Raw genomic sequence first — 16,287 nt, forward strand, 5'->3', positions numbered from 1 at the left:
CTGTGATAATATGCGCTCGGGAACCTTGCCAGCCAGCGGTCATTAATAAGAATCCGATCCAGCCGCTTCCATAAACTCCTCATAGACGTACTGCAATTATGCCACGTGAACCATTCACCTTGCATAGGAAGTGGGATCAGCCCCGCCTCCAGAATACCAGCATTAAATTCTTCGGTGGCCATCCTTATATCTCCTGAGATGCCACATACTTCGTTAAGGTCACGTACTGCATTAAAATCCCCTCCCACCATCCACGGGATGTCAGAGCATTGCTGAGATAGCGTCTCCAGTGCCGTCCATAAATTCCGACGATCAATCACCTCAGATGCCCCATAAACAACAGTGATAATAACAGATTCATTGTCAGCCATATTAGTAACCCAACAGTGAATAAATTGATCTGCCGAGTCTAAGATATGGACATCAACAATATTCTCGTCCCAAGCTATCCAGATGCGATTACCAACAGAAGAATAATCGACAAACCATTTCCAATGTGGAAGTAAAAACGATTGAATATGCATAACATTATTCAAACGAACACGAGTTTCAAGAATGCCAAGGAAGTGTAACCTGTATTCAGAGACCAAGTCCTTCAAAGCGAGCTGATGGTCTCGTTTGTTCAGCCCACGGACATTCCACACAGCGATGTTCAACATGGATCATCGACCTTGGGGCTGCTTGTGTTAGGACCCCCTGAATGCTCACCTGCATCATCAATTAAATGCAAAGCGTCAAAAGCATTATAAATAACAATTGCCTTACCTCTCTCTTCTTGCTTGGAGTGGTTCTGGTCCACATGTCTATTTCCCGCATGTGCTTTGGGTATTTCTTCAACCACTGGTTTCATCGTCTCACGTCCCTTAGTCGGAGGTTGCGGTTGTGCTACATTGACTTTCGGCACATACACATTTACTGTTGGCTTCGTCGGTTTGCGGGTTTTGTTTAGTGCACAATCCTTGTTCGAATGTCCCAATGACATGCACGCTGTGCACTTTGGTGGGAGCCATTCATACTCAATGTCAACTTTGCAAGGTGTCTCCCCTCCTTCTTCATCAGGTGCCATGACAATAATATGTTTATGCAACTTTTGTGTGGCATCAATCATCACACATACACGAGCAAAGTCCAGTCTCGTGCATGCTCTTGTAATCGCGTCGGGGTAAAGGGGCTTCCCCACACCACTTGCTACAGTGCTCAATCCTTCTGTTGTCCAAAATTCCATCGGAAGGTGTCGTAGTTTAATCCAGACGGGCACTTGTGTATGCTTCAATTTTCTCATGGCTATCCCCGGTTCCCACTTTTGAAGAACTATCGGCTGCCCTTGGAACAACCACGGGCCTCCCTCAATTATCTCCTCCATATCACAAACTGTTTTAAACTGAAAAAAGAAGAATCCGTTTGTGGTCGCTGTCACCTCCCTTAGTGCTGGCCAGACCGAATGTGCAAACTCCTTAAGGTGATGATAATATGGCCGTTTGCCCAAGAAATAGCCAACTGCAGTAGATTTCCAACGTTTAGACCCATTACGTACCGCATCTAAAGAAGGTCGCACGACAACCTCTCCGTTCTGCATTGTTGGGGCAATGAATGATAAGGTTTTCCGGGTCGAATGATTAAATGCATGCGCTATTTTGTCGTCGATAATTGTATCCGGGTATGCGTGCAACGGGATGTTTCCAACGTACAGTCCCGTTGGAAGAGGAGCATCATGCATAGCTTGATTTCTTTCCACAGAATTGCTGACATCAGCCCTATTTTTGCATGTGTCAGTGTTGATGTCAGCCCTAGCTTTCCTTGTATCATCGATGATGTCAGCCCTAGCTTTGATAGTGTAATTGCTGACATCAGCCCTAGATGCACCTGTGTCAGCGATGATGTCAGCCCTAGCAGCAGCGATGATGTCAGCCCTAGCAGCAGCGATGATGTCAGCCCTAGCAGCAGCGATGATGTCAGCCCTAGAAGCAGCAATGATGTCAGCCCTAGAAGCAGCGATGATGTCAGCCCTAACATCAGTGATGATGTCAGCCCTAGCAGCAGCGATGATGTCAGCCCTACTAGGGCTGATGTCAGCATTGTGTTCCAAGCAAGCCTCAGCACTTGCATCATAGATGACATCAGCCCTACTAGGGCTGATGTCAGCCACCCTCTCTATTTCCACCTCACCATCCATGTCAACAACCTCCGCCGCCACATCACCTCCAGTCGTGTCCACATAGCCGTCCACGTCGTCTTTCCGGCACACGTCACGGGTCGCCGGCGAAGGCTCCGTCCACTCACCCAGCTGCCGGAAAAGCGCGCCAGGGATTCTAGCAGCTGCGGACTCGTTCCCAGCAGCTTTCCGACCACCAAGAATGGCCGGACGACGAGAGAAGTGTCCGTTTCCGACAGTCGCCGTCGAAGGAGCACGAACAGTCACCGTCGCAGGTAGCTGAAGCGTCGCCGGTGCCTTGCCACCATTTTTTACCGTTGTGAGCTCTGGATCTGGTGGGATAAGGCATCGCACAGCCTTGCGAAGGCCACCGGTCGCTGGTCGGTCGCGGCTGCGCTCCATCATCTTCGTTTGCCGCGGCTCGTCGTCGTCTCCAAAAATCGTTTGCCATCGGGTTTTAAGTTCGTTCAGGGCAGCCATGGCTGCCTCATCTCCATGGTCAATGACGCGGTTGGCAAGATTCAGAAATTCGTTCAGATTGAACGAAGAAGACGACGATCCGCCATGGCCGCCTTTCAAGCTCGCGTCGCCTCCAACGGTCGGATCTGAAATCGCCGTTTCAGCTCCCAAACTCCCTCCTTTCACCGTCGAACGCTCATCTAAGCCCAAAGGGACACAAAGTCTACCCTCAGTCGGCGGAAAAACGGCCGTTTCAGCCGGCGGTAAAGGTCCCGACTTCTCGTCTTCTACACGCGCAGCTGGGTTTTCCCTTCGTCCTTTGGTGTTCTTCTTTCGCCGGCCGGGCACTGTTCCGTCTCCGTCGCACTCCGTCGGAGCCTCGCCGGCAGTCTCCCCGTCGCCGGCCGGAAGTGAGGATGATGAAGATTGAGATTTTGGGCGGTTCATTTTTGAGAGAGAGAGAAAAATTCTAGTGAGAGAATTTTTGCATTTTTTTAGGTCCACGCATGTTGGATTGGCACATGTATCCTATGCAATGAAGGAATGACAGAGACACATGCACATTTATTCTTCCAATGCAGATTTAGTCGAAGATGTCTCACAGAAATTCAAAGAACAATACGATTCCTATGGCCCAATAGAGAGTGGAAAGATGACATTACATTGGCTTCACAGAGATGGAGGGGTAAACACATCATCAACATGTCTTATAGAGCACTACTTGCAGCATGTGTATACCACATTTGGAAGGAAAGAAACCTGAGACGATTCGATCACACCGAGAGGACGCCTACTACCATAGCATTATTGATCATTGAGGACATTAGACAGCGAATCCATAGCATCCCACTATCTAGATCAGTCAGTACACGTGCTTTATTTCGATTATGGCGAATCCCTTGGCCTGTCGAGGGATAAACCATTTGGTGATCATATTGTTGTATGGTACCAAATTTACTCAATGAAACTTACTTTTACCGAAAAAAAGAAAGAACACATACCTATCACTTTTGGAACCCTTACTCAACATAGGGTCCAAAAACCCGACATACCCTTTTTTTTAGAGCGTATAAAGGGAAAAGAGCTCTTGCATTGTTAGCCACTATCTAGGACTCGGCATATCTCATTTGTAAGCTTTCGTTCTTCATTCCTTCTATCTTCCTAAAGAATATCTCGGCATCTAAAGAACCTCTGATGAGTACTTGAACAACTTCTTATCTCCTACTATCTATATTTGTACAAATCTCACTTTCCTTCAATCGCGGGTACGATCTCTAATGGGAAAGCTCCAACGCCGTGTATAAAAAGAGGAAATTTCATCACGGATCTTGAGTGTTTGGAGATCACACATGTACTACCCACTATTTTTGGAGGGGAAGACCGTATAATATGGAGATTTGAAAATGGTCGACCAACAGCACATGCTATTTATGAGTTACTTGACCCACCAGGACCGAAAGTAGGCTGGTCTTCACTACTTTCGGGATCACTTAAAATTCCACGTCACATCTTTATTCTATGGCTTGCCATCCAAGGAAAGTTGGCTACGGCAGATAAACCATGGCTTGCTCACCTTGGCACATGTATCCTATGCAATGAAGGAATGACAGAGACACATGCACATTTATTCTTCCAATGCAGATTTAGTCGAAGATGCCTCACAGAAATTCGAAGAACGATACGATTCCTATGGCCCAATAGAGAGTGGAAAGATGACATTACATGGGCTTCACAGAGATGGAGGGGTAAACACATCATCAACATGTCTTATAGAGCACTACTTGCAGCATGTGTATACCACACTTGGAAGGAAAGAAACCTGAGACGATTCGATCACACCGAGAGGACGCCTGCTACCATAGCATTACTGATCATTGAGGACATTAGACAGCGAATCCATAGCATCCCACTATCTAGATCAGTCAGTACACGTGCTTTATTTCGATTATGGCGAATCCCTTGGCCTGTCGAGGGATAAACCATTTGGTGATCATATTGTTGTACTGTACCAAATTTACTCAATGAAACTTACTTTTACCGAAAAAAAAAAGAAAAAAAAAAGAGGAAATTTCCCTTTTTAGTACCATAAGGGATGCTTTTCGCGGGCCAAGGGATTGTCATTCTATTTATGGTACTTTAGTCATGTCATAAGTCAAGATTTAGTCATCGATTGTCATTCTATTCATTCTATTCCTTATTGTCATGACATGGGCCATAAGTGATTCATATCAAGTACATGACATGGACCACGTAAATCCAAAGGAGAGAGGGGCCAAGGCCGAACGACACATAGGGGTCTCAAGGCTTCAAGGAAGCCGGTAGATGAACTCTAGGAGCAGACTTCCAAGCCAACAAAAAGAACTAAATATCATAATATAATAAAAAAAAAGGGGTTAATCCAACTACTTTGGTCAACACTAACTTTGCTATCTCGCCCACCATCGTGGAAGTAATCACTAGATTTCGAAGTCTTGAGACCATCACCTATCACCTGAACTTCTCTTTGCTTTGGAGCTTTTTCCAGCTGTTCGTGAGGAGCCGATATCAGAGAGAGCAGGTCCGTCTTTCCCTGCTAGCAGGGAGAACTGGTGTAGTCAGTCTAGGTTATGAGGAAGAAGCGGTTGATCCGTTTACGGGCTCTGTCGCTTTTGGACTTCAGTAGCTCGACCAAAAAGAGAAAACATAAATATCATTTCATTTACTATAATGAGATTCGCCTACCGTACCGATACGTAAGACTAGCACACCATGATAATGATACGAGACTAGAAGCCAGAAAGCTATAGAACTTCTGAGATGTAAAGATTAACGCTCACGAGTGAACAAAGGTTATATTATATAATCTAGTTTAGTTGAGAGCAAAATTTCTCTTTTATATGAGCTAAAACTAAGGCGAAAACCAGGCAAATCTTCATTTTCAAATATCTCAATTGGGTACGAGCCTAGTGTGAATCTCTCATCCCATCATAGTGGAAACCTTACCAACGAGCTGAGACTTAACCTGTTCTATAGTGAAAGCCACCAACTAACACAGATACGGGCTTTTATGGGCGAAATCTAATTTAGCAACAAACAGGGAAGAAGGCACTAACGAGTCTCTAGAGCCGTCATTGAATCCCTTTGAACAACTACTTTTGTTCTACAGAGCTTAATATAGAAGGGAGTAGAATAGGCCTACTATTTCGTTTTTCCGAAAGATCATCCGAATATGAATACGGGCGATAGAATCAAGGTAGACGAAGACCTTATCATCAACAGTGGGTGCCCACATAAAGGCCAGGCCTTTTCTTACTAATAGAATGGCTTTGTGAAACCTCCTACCACCCGAATTCTGTTTTCGACCAGATCTTTCATCCCGTATAAGATTTTTTTTCGGTAAGATCCGCAAGAACTCGGGATATGATATAGATCTGCATCAAAGTAATGGATGGAATAGAATGTTTTCTATCCGCTATTGACCGCCTATCTCCCTTACCCTTACTGTCGAAATCAAAGGCTAGGCTAGAAAGCGTCATATCACGAGACAAAAGAAAAGAACCCTAGTGACCCATTGAATATTCGTATTTCTATTGTTCGATGTAAGTCACGAGAATAGCCATTATGCTACTGTTGAAGGAATTAGTCCCAGTTCATCAGTTTGAAGTATCTCACTAAGTTTGTTTTTCCTGCCCTGAAACTTCATTCCGCTCCTGGACGAATTGGTGAACAGTCAATAGTAAGAGTAGCTGCTATTGACTGAGGTTGAGTTCCTTCGACCGTATATGCTTCATAGAGTCTAGTTGGGGGCGTTTCCAGATGGGAATAGGGTGCCAATCAACAAGTGTTTCCCCCGAAACTTCTACTTCCATAGTGGAAGCCACCAATTGAGAAAGATGGATATGTGGCATCCGATTTCACTTATAGCTGTGGAAAAGAAGGCCAGTAGAGAAGAAAGACTGTTGAAATGAGAGTTGCATTTAGTAGTGCCGACGCCACATCCAAATGAGACTTGGAAAGCGAGATAGGGCCTAATTGGGAGGCAGGAAGAAGACTACACGAGTGGTTCGGGAAGGAATCTCTTTGACTTTCTGGTGCCATAGCTTCGACTCCACCCCAGTAATAGTAATAGGAGGGAGCTGCTACTTCACCCTCTTTTCAGGGAGATCGGGATGAGGCAAAAGGGGGCTTTATTAAAGTCCTCTGGGTCGTACACTAAGTGAGTGAAAGAGGTATCATTGGGAGAATTGGGAAGAGAGAAGGCCAGCCTCCCACTATGTGAAAGAAGACCTTCTTTCTCTTTTTTCATTTTGCGGTTGACTGCTTTTGTGGTGGGGGAAGCCCTTCAATGGTGCAAATGCAAATGACTGTACCAAGGAGTTATTCTAAATGACAGATCGGTGTGCTTTAAGTGTGCTCTCTATCGTCAAGGCAAGTAGTGAAAGCATGGAAAGGGCAATTGACTGATGGCAGCAATCTGGGTGAGTAGGACCGGGGCTAGTGACTCCTTGCTATGATCAACCTGTAATGGGGGCTTTGCTGCTAAATACCTTTTTTTGGTTCTCGCTCTACCGTAATTAGCATAAGCTCCTACCAAGAAGAGTCCTTCACTCTCAAAAAATGGACTCTCCAAAATATCTATCTTCTCTCACACACACTAGCACACCACAAAACACACACACACAAGCCCTAAACACTACAACACCGGCCGGCGATGAGGAGGGGGCTCCGGCCGACGGCGAGGAGGTGGACGGTGATGGTGGCCGGCGAAATACAGTCAGCCGTGGTCGTTTTTCCGGCGAACAGCGCGATTTTCAGGCGGAAGATGAGAAGGCGCCATTGATGGAACGATTAGAGGAGGAAGACAATATTCCTTCTTCGCATGGTATTGAGGAGGGCAAAGACGGATTTCTGGCCGGAAAAGGAGAGATTTTGAATGCTGATTCATCGCCTTCAGAGTTAGGGTTTTGCGCCGCCAAGGTAACCGAAACGTCACATTTGGAAGATGAAACAAATCCGACCAGATCTGTCAAACAGACGATTGGGGAAGACGATCTACAGATCACAGAGAATGGAAACGAAATACTGATGCGGAAAAACATGAATTTAGCCCCTGGAACGAAGGATGTCGAAATACAGAAATATCTAGGGTTTTCTGAAAACAATGCTGCCGAGGAAGATGAACGGACGCGAACGGAAAAACTGACACATGACGAGTTTTTTCCGACCAAAAATGGCTGCAAAACGATTGAAAGAGATGGAAATGATACAACCATGGGAAAAAATCAAAGCTTGACGACTGTTCATGAGAAATCGAATCTAGGGTTTGTTGACACACTGGAAATCGCTCGCCGGCCGACTTTAATATTGAGGAATTTCTGAGACTTCTGAATAAGGTTTTGGACGGTGGTGAGGCATCAATGGAAGCGCTCAATAATGTTGAACTCCGATGGCAAGCTAAATTCGGTAGATTTTGACAATATGGGGCTGCGCCGTCGCCTGTTCATAACCCAAACCCATGGCGTTGTCTCTTGCCGCCGCGACGCAATCTTCTGACCGGAAAACAGGCGGAGACGATGAAACAACGTCATTCCATTACAGGTTTGAGTTTTTCACCGGAGATTCAGATTTCGTCGGATTCTGGGCAGATTCTGATGACGGAAAGACGGCCTCCGACGACGACTGATAAGATGCCGAAAGTACAGCAGTCTGACGTGGAACCAGTTGGCAGTGACGTGGAGAAATCTGTGGCTGACATGTCAAATGATGTCATGCATGATGTGGGAGGATCCGCTGATGTCATGCATGATGTGGTTGATGATGTCATGCATGATGTAACTTCTGATGACATCAATGATGTCAGCAATAATGAAGAAAAAACTAGTCCTTTTCCTACACAAGTGCGTTCCTTTCCAATGGGTTTGTTTGTGGGAAACATCCAACTAAATGCAACATCGAATGTGGGCGTTGATGACAAAATTGCTGACGCTTTTAATAATTCAACTCGGCGGACTCTGTCTTATATACCTCCTACAATACAAAATGGTGAAGTGGTGGTAAGACCAACAATGGAAGCTATTCGCAATGGATCAATCAAGTGGAAAACCACTGCGATTGGATATTTCCTTGGAAGAAAACCGTACTTTTATCATATTAAAGAATTTGCCTTTTCCATTTGGCCTGGATTGAGGGAGGTTAAGGCCACAACGAATGGATTTTTCTTCTTCCAATTCAAGACTGTTGCATATATGGAAGAAGCAATTGAAGGTGGACCGTGGTTGTTTCAAGGACAACCAATTGTGCTGCAAAAATGGGAACCAGGTTTGGTGATGAGGAAATTAAAACATAGACAGGTCCCTGTTTGGATAAAATTGAGACACCTGCCGGTTGAATTATGGACAGAGGAGGGCTTGAGTACGGTGGCCAGCGGTATTGGCAAACCCCTATATCCGGATGCAATAACGAGAGCATGCACGAGATTGGACTTCGCTCGGGTATGCGTGATGTTGGATGTGAGTTCCAACTTACCTAAACATATTATCATTATGACGCCTGAAGAAGAAGGGGGAGAGACACCGTGCAAAATTGATGTGGAGTATGAGTGGATACCTCCAAAATGTACCAGTTGTTTGACGCTAGGACATTCTACAAAGGATTGTGAGAATCATAAATCATCCAGACCTATTAAACCTCCAGTCACCGTTTACATTCCTAAAACGGGACCTGCGAGACCACCACCTGTGCAGGATCAGAAGGAGAGAATACCACCATCTCGAGGAATAGATAAACAGAGAGATGGACGTGGATATTTGTTTGTTGACGAGAGATTGAGTCGAGAGGAGAAGGGGAAGGAACTTGTCGTATATAATACGTTTGATGCTCTACACTTAATTGATGATGTAGATGAGATACCACGGGGTCCTAATCATAGCAGCCCCTTACTTGGTGATCCATGATGAATGCAGCAATATAGAATGTTTGTGGCCTGAACAAAAGAGACCACCAGCTAGCTGTGAAGGACATTATTGCTGAGTTCAGGTTACAGTTTCTTGGTCTTCTTGAAACTCGAGTTCGTTTTAATAATGTAGCTGCTATTCAATCTTTCTTACTACCACAGTGGAAATGGTTTGTGGATTATGGTTTGGTTGGTAATCGGGTATGGATTGCATGGGATGATAATTTCCTAGATGTTGATGTAGTTGAATGTGGTACCCAATTTATCCACTGCCTTGTTTTTATACGATCACTACATGAGTCAGTTGCCCTTACTGTGATTTATGGAGCTTCGGAGGTGGCGGATAGGAGGGAGTTGTGGGGTGCTCTAGAGACTATTGCCATGCAGAATGTTGATGTACCGTGGCTTATTGGAGGGGATTTCAACGCGGTGCGAGCTCTGAGTGAAGTATGTGGAGCACCGGGTGATATTCGAATGGCAATGGAAGAGTTTAATTGCTGCATTCAAAATGCAGGATTACTACCATTGCCCATGCAGGGAGAATGGTATACATGGCATAACTGCAGTACTAATCCACGGAACCTTTGGAAAAGATTGGACCGAATACTGATTAATGATAGATGGATGGCTCGGTTCCCGACATCAAGTTATACTAGTCTCACCCCACGAACCTCAGATCACTCACCGCTGATACTTAACGGGGATAGTAAACAACAATTTGGAGGTATGTTTCGTTTTGATAATTACCTCACTCTTTCTCCAGAGTTTATTCCCAGTGTGCAGCAGATCTGGCAGCATAACATCATAGGAGTCCCAATGTATGTGGTAACGAGGAAACTCAAAGCATTAAAATCGGTATTTAGAGAACAGAGGAGAAAAAAAGGGGACTTATCGCACAATGTCCAGCTGGCTAAAGGGTTTCTTGAGATGGCACAGTTACTTGTTAGTTCAAACAGACAGGAGGAACTATTCTTACAGCTGGAAGACTGGTGTCGGACTGTCCTAGCTAAAGCAGCCAAACTTGAGCAGAATATGCTTCAACAGTGTGCAAAAATGCAGTGGATGAAAGGGGGCGATCAATGCTCTCGGGTGTTCTTTCATAAGATATCTCAAAGAAGATCGGCAAGGAGAATCTTACAAATCAATGATGATCAAGGAACTACTCAAACAGAACCAGGAGCAGTAATCAATGAGTTTGTCACGTATTATCAGAATCTTCTCGGGGGGGAACGACGACATGATGTGATAGACCTTCGTTTCCTTCGACCATGGGCTAGACATATAATAAGTGATGAGGACGCTAACTCTTTACTCTTACCATTCACAAGAGACGATGTCAAGCAGGCGGTATTTAACATTACAGAGGACAAGGCACCGGGGCCAGATGGGTATTCATCGGGTTTTTTCAAAGCCGCATGGACTATAGTGGGGCAGGAGGTATCTTTGGCAGTGCTGGATTTCTTTAATACAAGCCGACTCCTGAAGCAGATAAATACAACACTTTTGGCACTCATACCAAAGGTACATTCCCCTATGTCTGTTGGTGACTTTCGTCCGATTTCTTGGTGTAATGTGTTGTATAAGATTATCGCAAAACTCATTGTCCAACGGTTAAGTGTAATACTGGACAAACTAATTAGCCCGTGCCAAGCGGCGTTTGTGCCTGGAAGAAGCATTGGAGATAATATCATGCTAGCACAAGAACTTTTTACGGGCTATAATCAGGCCCACAGACCACCCCGGTGTGCGTTAAAAGTGGATATTCGAAAAGCATATGACATGGTGGAGTGGGACTTCATGTTTGCGATGATGGAGTTATTTGGATTCCCTTCTATTTTCATGAAGTGGATTGAGGCGTGTATTACCACACCTTCGTTCTCTGTTGGACTGAATGGGAAACCCCATGGTTTCTTCAAGGGAGCTAGAGGACTTCGGCAAGGTGACCCTCTATCACCATACTTGTTCGTACTTGTGATGGAAGTCTTACACTTGGGTTTTCTACAGTTTTTTTTTTTTTGGTAAATGTAAGTATCATTAAGTAAAATGAAATAGTAGTACAGTACAACAGTGTGGTTATCAGTTGGTTTCTCCCTCGACAGGCCAAGGGATACGCCACAGTCTATATAAAGCTCTTGTACTGACTGATCTAGGTAGAGAGATACTAAGGATCCGCTGTTTGATATCCTCAACTATCAATAAAGCCATGATGCTAGGTGTCCTCTCCGTGTGCTGGAATCTTCTCAAGTTTCTCTCCCTCCAAATGTGGTAAACACATGATGCTAATAGTGCTCGATAAGATATGTTAACAATGTGTTTACCTCTCCATTTTTGGGAAGCCCATTCAATATCCGTTTTCCAGTCTCTATTGGGCCAAGAATATCGTACCATTCTCCGGATAGTTGTGAGACACTGTCGACTAAATCTGCACTGAAAGAATAAGTGGCCATGTGTCTCTGTCGCTCCCTCATTACATAGAATACATGGGCCAAGGTGCGCTAACCATGATTTGTCCGTTGTAGCCAATTTGCCTAGAATAGCAAGCCACAGGATGAACAAATGACGTGGAATGAGTTTTCTACATGGGTTTTCTACATGGGTTTTCCACAGAATACATGGATTTTCTACAGTTGATTGACCAGGATGAACTATTCTCATTTCATTGGAAGTGTGATACTGCCAAGATCTTCCAGTTGGGATTTGCTGACGACTTGCTATTATTCTGTCGAGCTGATATGGATTCTATCAGAATCTTTAAAACAGGATTGAATCGATTTGCTAAATGGTCGGGGCTCAGACTAAACGTGCAGAAAAGCCAGCTTATAATATCACGTTCAGCACAAGGATTACGCGAGGAGATGCTGGCAGCACTCGGATTTCAAGGAGTCTTACCATTGAGGTATTTGGGACTATCTCTTTTATCTTCTCGATTAACAATTGCTGATTGTCGTCCTTTATTATTGAAAATTGATAAACGTATTGCTGGCTGGGAGGGTATGACTATTTCATATGCTGGTAGAGTACAAATTATTAAATCTGTACTCATGTCACTGAGTTTATATTGGGCGTCGGCGTTCATCTTGCCAACTACAAATGAAATTTTTTTTTTCGGTAAATGTAAGTTTCATTAAGTAAAATAATAGTACAGTACAACAATGTGGTTACTCGTTGGTTTCTCCCTCGACAGGCCAAGGGATACGCCACAGTCTATATAAAGCTAGTGTACTGATTGATCTAGGTAGAGTGATACTAAGGATCCGCTGCCTGATATCCTCAACAATCAATAAAGCGATGGTGCTAGGTGTCCTCTCGGTGTGCTCGAATCGTCTCAAGTTTCTCTCCCTCCAAATGTGGTAAACACATGATGCTAATAGTGCTCGATAAGATATGTTAACAATGTGCTTACCTCTCCATCTCTGGGAAGCCCATTCAATATCCGTTATCCAGTCTCTATTGGCCAAGAATATCGTACCATTCTTCGGATCGCTGTAAGACACTATCGACTAAATCTGCACTGAAAGAATAAGTGGCCATGTGTCTCTGTCGCTCCCTTGTTACATAGAATACATGGGCCAAGGTGGGCTAACCATGGTTTGTCCGTCGTAGCCAACTTGCCTAGAATAGCAAGCCAAAGGATGAACAAGTGACGTGGAATTTTCAGTGATCCCGAAAGTAGTGAAGACCAGCCTACTTTCGTTCCTGGGGGATCAAAAAGCCTATATAGAGCCTGAACTGTGGGTTGTCCCTGATCAAATCTCCAAATAATGCGGTCCTCTCCTCCATGGATGGTGGGTAAATTGTGTGTGATCTCCAGAGACTCAAAATCTGTGATAGGAGGCCACTGCCACTCTCCTCCATTAATCACCGTGCTCAGTCTGGTTGATAACTCCATTCCGAGTAGCCTTAGTCCCCGTGGAAATGTGACACTAGGAGGGCCGAGATAATGCCACGGGTCCTGCCAAAGGTAGAATTTCCTCCCGTCTCCAATCTGATAGTCCACCATAGGGCAGAGGAAAATGCGTAGACGTAGAATTTTCCGCCAACCCCATGATCCTCCATGTTTCCTAATCGTCCAAATGGAGGTGTCTCGTAACCGACCCTGGTAAAGCCATTCAACCCAAACTGAGGTCCTATCGCATCTGATGATATCACAGAGTTTCTTCGTCATTAATGCACGATTCAAGATGGAAATATCCTTGAATCCTAGTCCTCCCTCATCCTTCGGCCGACGCATAACCACTGTTTGTTGTCCCCTTCCACAAGAAAGTTCGCAGTCTCTTCTCAATTTCGTTTATAACTTTTTTTTGGTAAATGTAATTTGCATTAAGATAATAAAGTTACAGTACAACAGTCAATTGGTTTATCCCTCGACAGGCCAAGGGATACGCCACAATCTGTAAAGAGCAATTGTGCTAATGGAATTAGACATATTAATACTCAAGATCCTCTGTCTAATATCATCTACAATGAAAGAAGCCAAAACGTTTGCCGGATGTTCAATTTGCTGGAATCGTCTCAAGTTTCTATCTCGCCATATATGGTAGACGAGTGATCCAAGTAGTGCTCGATAGGCTGAGTTAATAATATGCTTCCCTCTCCATTTTCTTGTTGCCCATTCGACGTCCCTTCCCCATTTCGTTTATAACTTTCTTTGGCAGGATGAACGCTGATGCCCAATATAAACTCAGCGACAAGAGTACAGATTTAATAATCTGCACCCTACCAGCATAAGAAAGAGCCATACCCTCCCAACCCGCAATGCGTTTATCAATCTTCAACAATAATGGACTACAGTCGGCAACTGTTAATCGAGAAGATAAAAGAGGTAGCCCCAAATACCTCATCGGTAAGACTCCCTCTTGAAACCCGAGTGCTCCTAGCATCTCCTCTCGTAATCCTTGTGCTGAACGTGAGATAATAAGATGGCTTTTCTGCACATTCAGCCTGAGCCCCGACCATTCAGCAAAGCGATCCAACCCTGTCTTAAAGACTCCAATAGAGTCCATATCAGCACGACAGAATAGCAACAAATCATCAGCAAATCCCAGCTGAAAAATCCTGCCTTCATCACACTTCCAATGAAAGGAAAATAATTCATCCTGGTTAATCAACTGTAGGAAACCCAAGTGTAGTACTTCCATCACAAGCACGAACAGGTACGGTGAAAGAGGATCACCCTGCCGAAGCCCCCTAGCCCCCCTAAAGAAGCCGTGAGGTTTCCCATTCAGCCCTACAGAAAACGAGGGTGTTGTGACACATGCCTCAATCCAGTTCACGAATGTATAAGGGAACCCAAATAACTCCATCACAGCAATCAGGAAGTCCCACTCCACCGTGTCATATGCCTTCCGAATGTCTACTTTTAAAGCACACCGGGGTGGTAGACGGGCCTGGTTATATCCCGTAAAAAGTTCCTGCGCCACATATGGAAGGAGAGGAACTTGAGGAGATTTGATCATACTGAGCGGACACCGGCCACATTGAGCATCCTAATCATCAATGACGTCAGACAGAGGATTCTTAGCGTTGATTTAGCATCGTCAGTCAGTACACGAGCATTGTATAGATTATGGCGTATCCCTTGGGTAGAGGGAGAAACCAGTTGATAATCCCATGTTGTACTGTACCATTACTCTTTATTAATGAAATTTACATTTACCCAAAAAAAAGTTCCTGTGCCAACATAATATTGTCTCCTATGCTTCGTCCGGGCACAAACGCCGCTTGGCACGGACTAATAAGTTTGTTCAGTATCACACTCAACCGTTGGACAAGGAGCTTTGCAATAATTTTGTACAATACATTGCAGCAAGATATAGGACGAAAATCACCAACAGTCATAGGGGAATGTACCTTTGGTATGAGTGCCAAGAGTGTAGTATTTATCTGCTTCAGCAATCGGCCTGTATTAAAGAAATCCAATACTGCTGAAGACACCTCCTGCCCCACTATGGGCCATGCAGCTTTGAAGAAGCCCGATGAATACCCATCTGGCCCAGGTGCCTTATCTTCAGCAATGTCAAAAACCGCCAGCTTGACATCCGTAGGTGTGAATGGCAAGACTAAGGATCTGACATCATCTTCACTCAATATATGTCTAGCCCATGGTCGCAGGAATCGAAGATCTATCATGTTTCATTGTCGCTCCCCACCAAGTAAATTTTGGTAGTACATGACAAACTCATTAATTACTGCTCCGGGATCTGTGTGAATGGCTCCATGATCATCATTGATTTGTAAGATTCTCCTCGCCGATCTCCTTTGAGCAATCTTACGAAAGAACACCCGGGAGCACTGGTCACCCCCCTTCATCCACTGCATTTTTTATCTCTGTTGAAGCATAACCTGTTCAAGTTTAGCTGCTTTGGCTAGTACTAACCGGCAGCAGTGTTCTAACTGTAAGAATAGTTCATCCCGCCTGTTTGAACTAACAAGCAATTGCGCCATCTCAAGAAACCCTTTAGCCAACTGGACATTGTGTGATAAGTCTCCCTTGTTCCTCCTCTGCTCTCTAAACACCGGTTTTAGTGCTTTTAGTTTCCTTGTAACCGCATACATAGGTGCTCCTATGATGTGATGCTGCCAGACCTGCTGCACACTGGGCATAAACTTTGGTGATAAGGCGAGGTAATTATCAAATCGAAACATACCTCCTAGTTGTTGTCCGCATAACACCATTGGCGAGTAGTCTGAAGTGCGTGGTGTGAGACAAGAAACCTGAGACGATTCGATAACACCGAGAGGACGC

The 16,287-nt window shown here is 44.6% G+C and overlaps 1 protein-coding gene across 1 annotated transcript; it reads left to right on the top strand.

Moving 5' to 3' along the window:
• Positions 1-8,163: 8,163 nt before the first annotated feature.
• LOC148784438 (uncharacterized) lies at positions 8,164-15,708 on the top strand. Its single transcript, XM_088876827.1, has 4 exons — positions 8,164-9,532; positions 9,676-11,481; positions 12,150-12,438; positions 15,435-15,708. The coding sequence occupies exons 1-4, from the start codon at positions 8,164-8,166 to the stop codon at positions 15,706-15,708; spliced, it is 3,738 nt and encodes a 1,245-aa protein (XP_088732953.1).
• Positions 15,709-16,287: the final 579 nt, after the last annotated feature.

This window comes from Sesamum indicum, linkage group LG13 (genome assembly GCF_026168435.1).
Source record: "Sesamum indicum cultivar Baizhima isolate 11 linkage group LG13, ASM2616843v1, whole genome shotgun sequence".
NCBI classification, from domain to species: domain Eukaryota; kingdom Viridiplantae; phylum Streptophyta; class Magnoliopsida; order Lamiales; family Pedaliaceae; genus Sesamum; species Sesamum indicum.

Bases quoted from the DNA above. Each gene is read 5' to 3' on its own strand.
- LOC148784438 (XM_088876827.1), top strand. From the start codon at position 8,164: ATGAAACAACGTCATTCCATTACAGGTTTGAGTTTTTCACCGGAGATT. The intron at 11,482-12,149 runs GTGACCCTCTAT...GGTTTTCCACAG, and splicing joins AGCTAGAGGACTTCGGCAAG to AATACATGGATTTTCTACAG. The intron at 12,439-15,434 runs GTATTTGGGACT...TATCTGCTTCAG, and splicing joins CAAGGAGTCTTACCATTGAG to CAATCGGCCTGTATTAAAGA.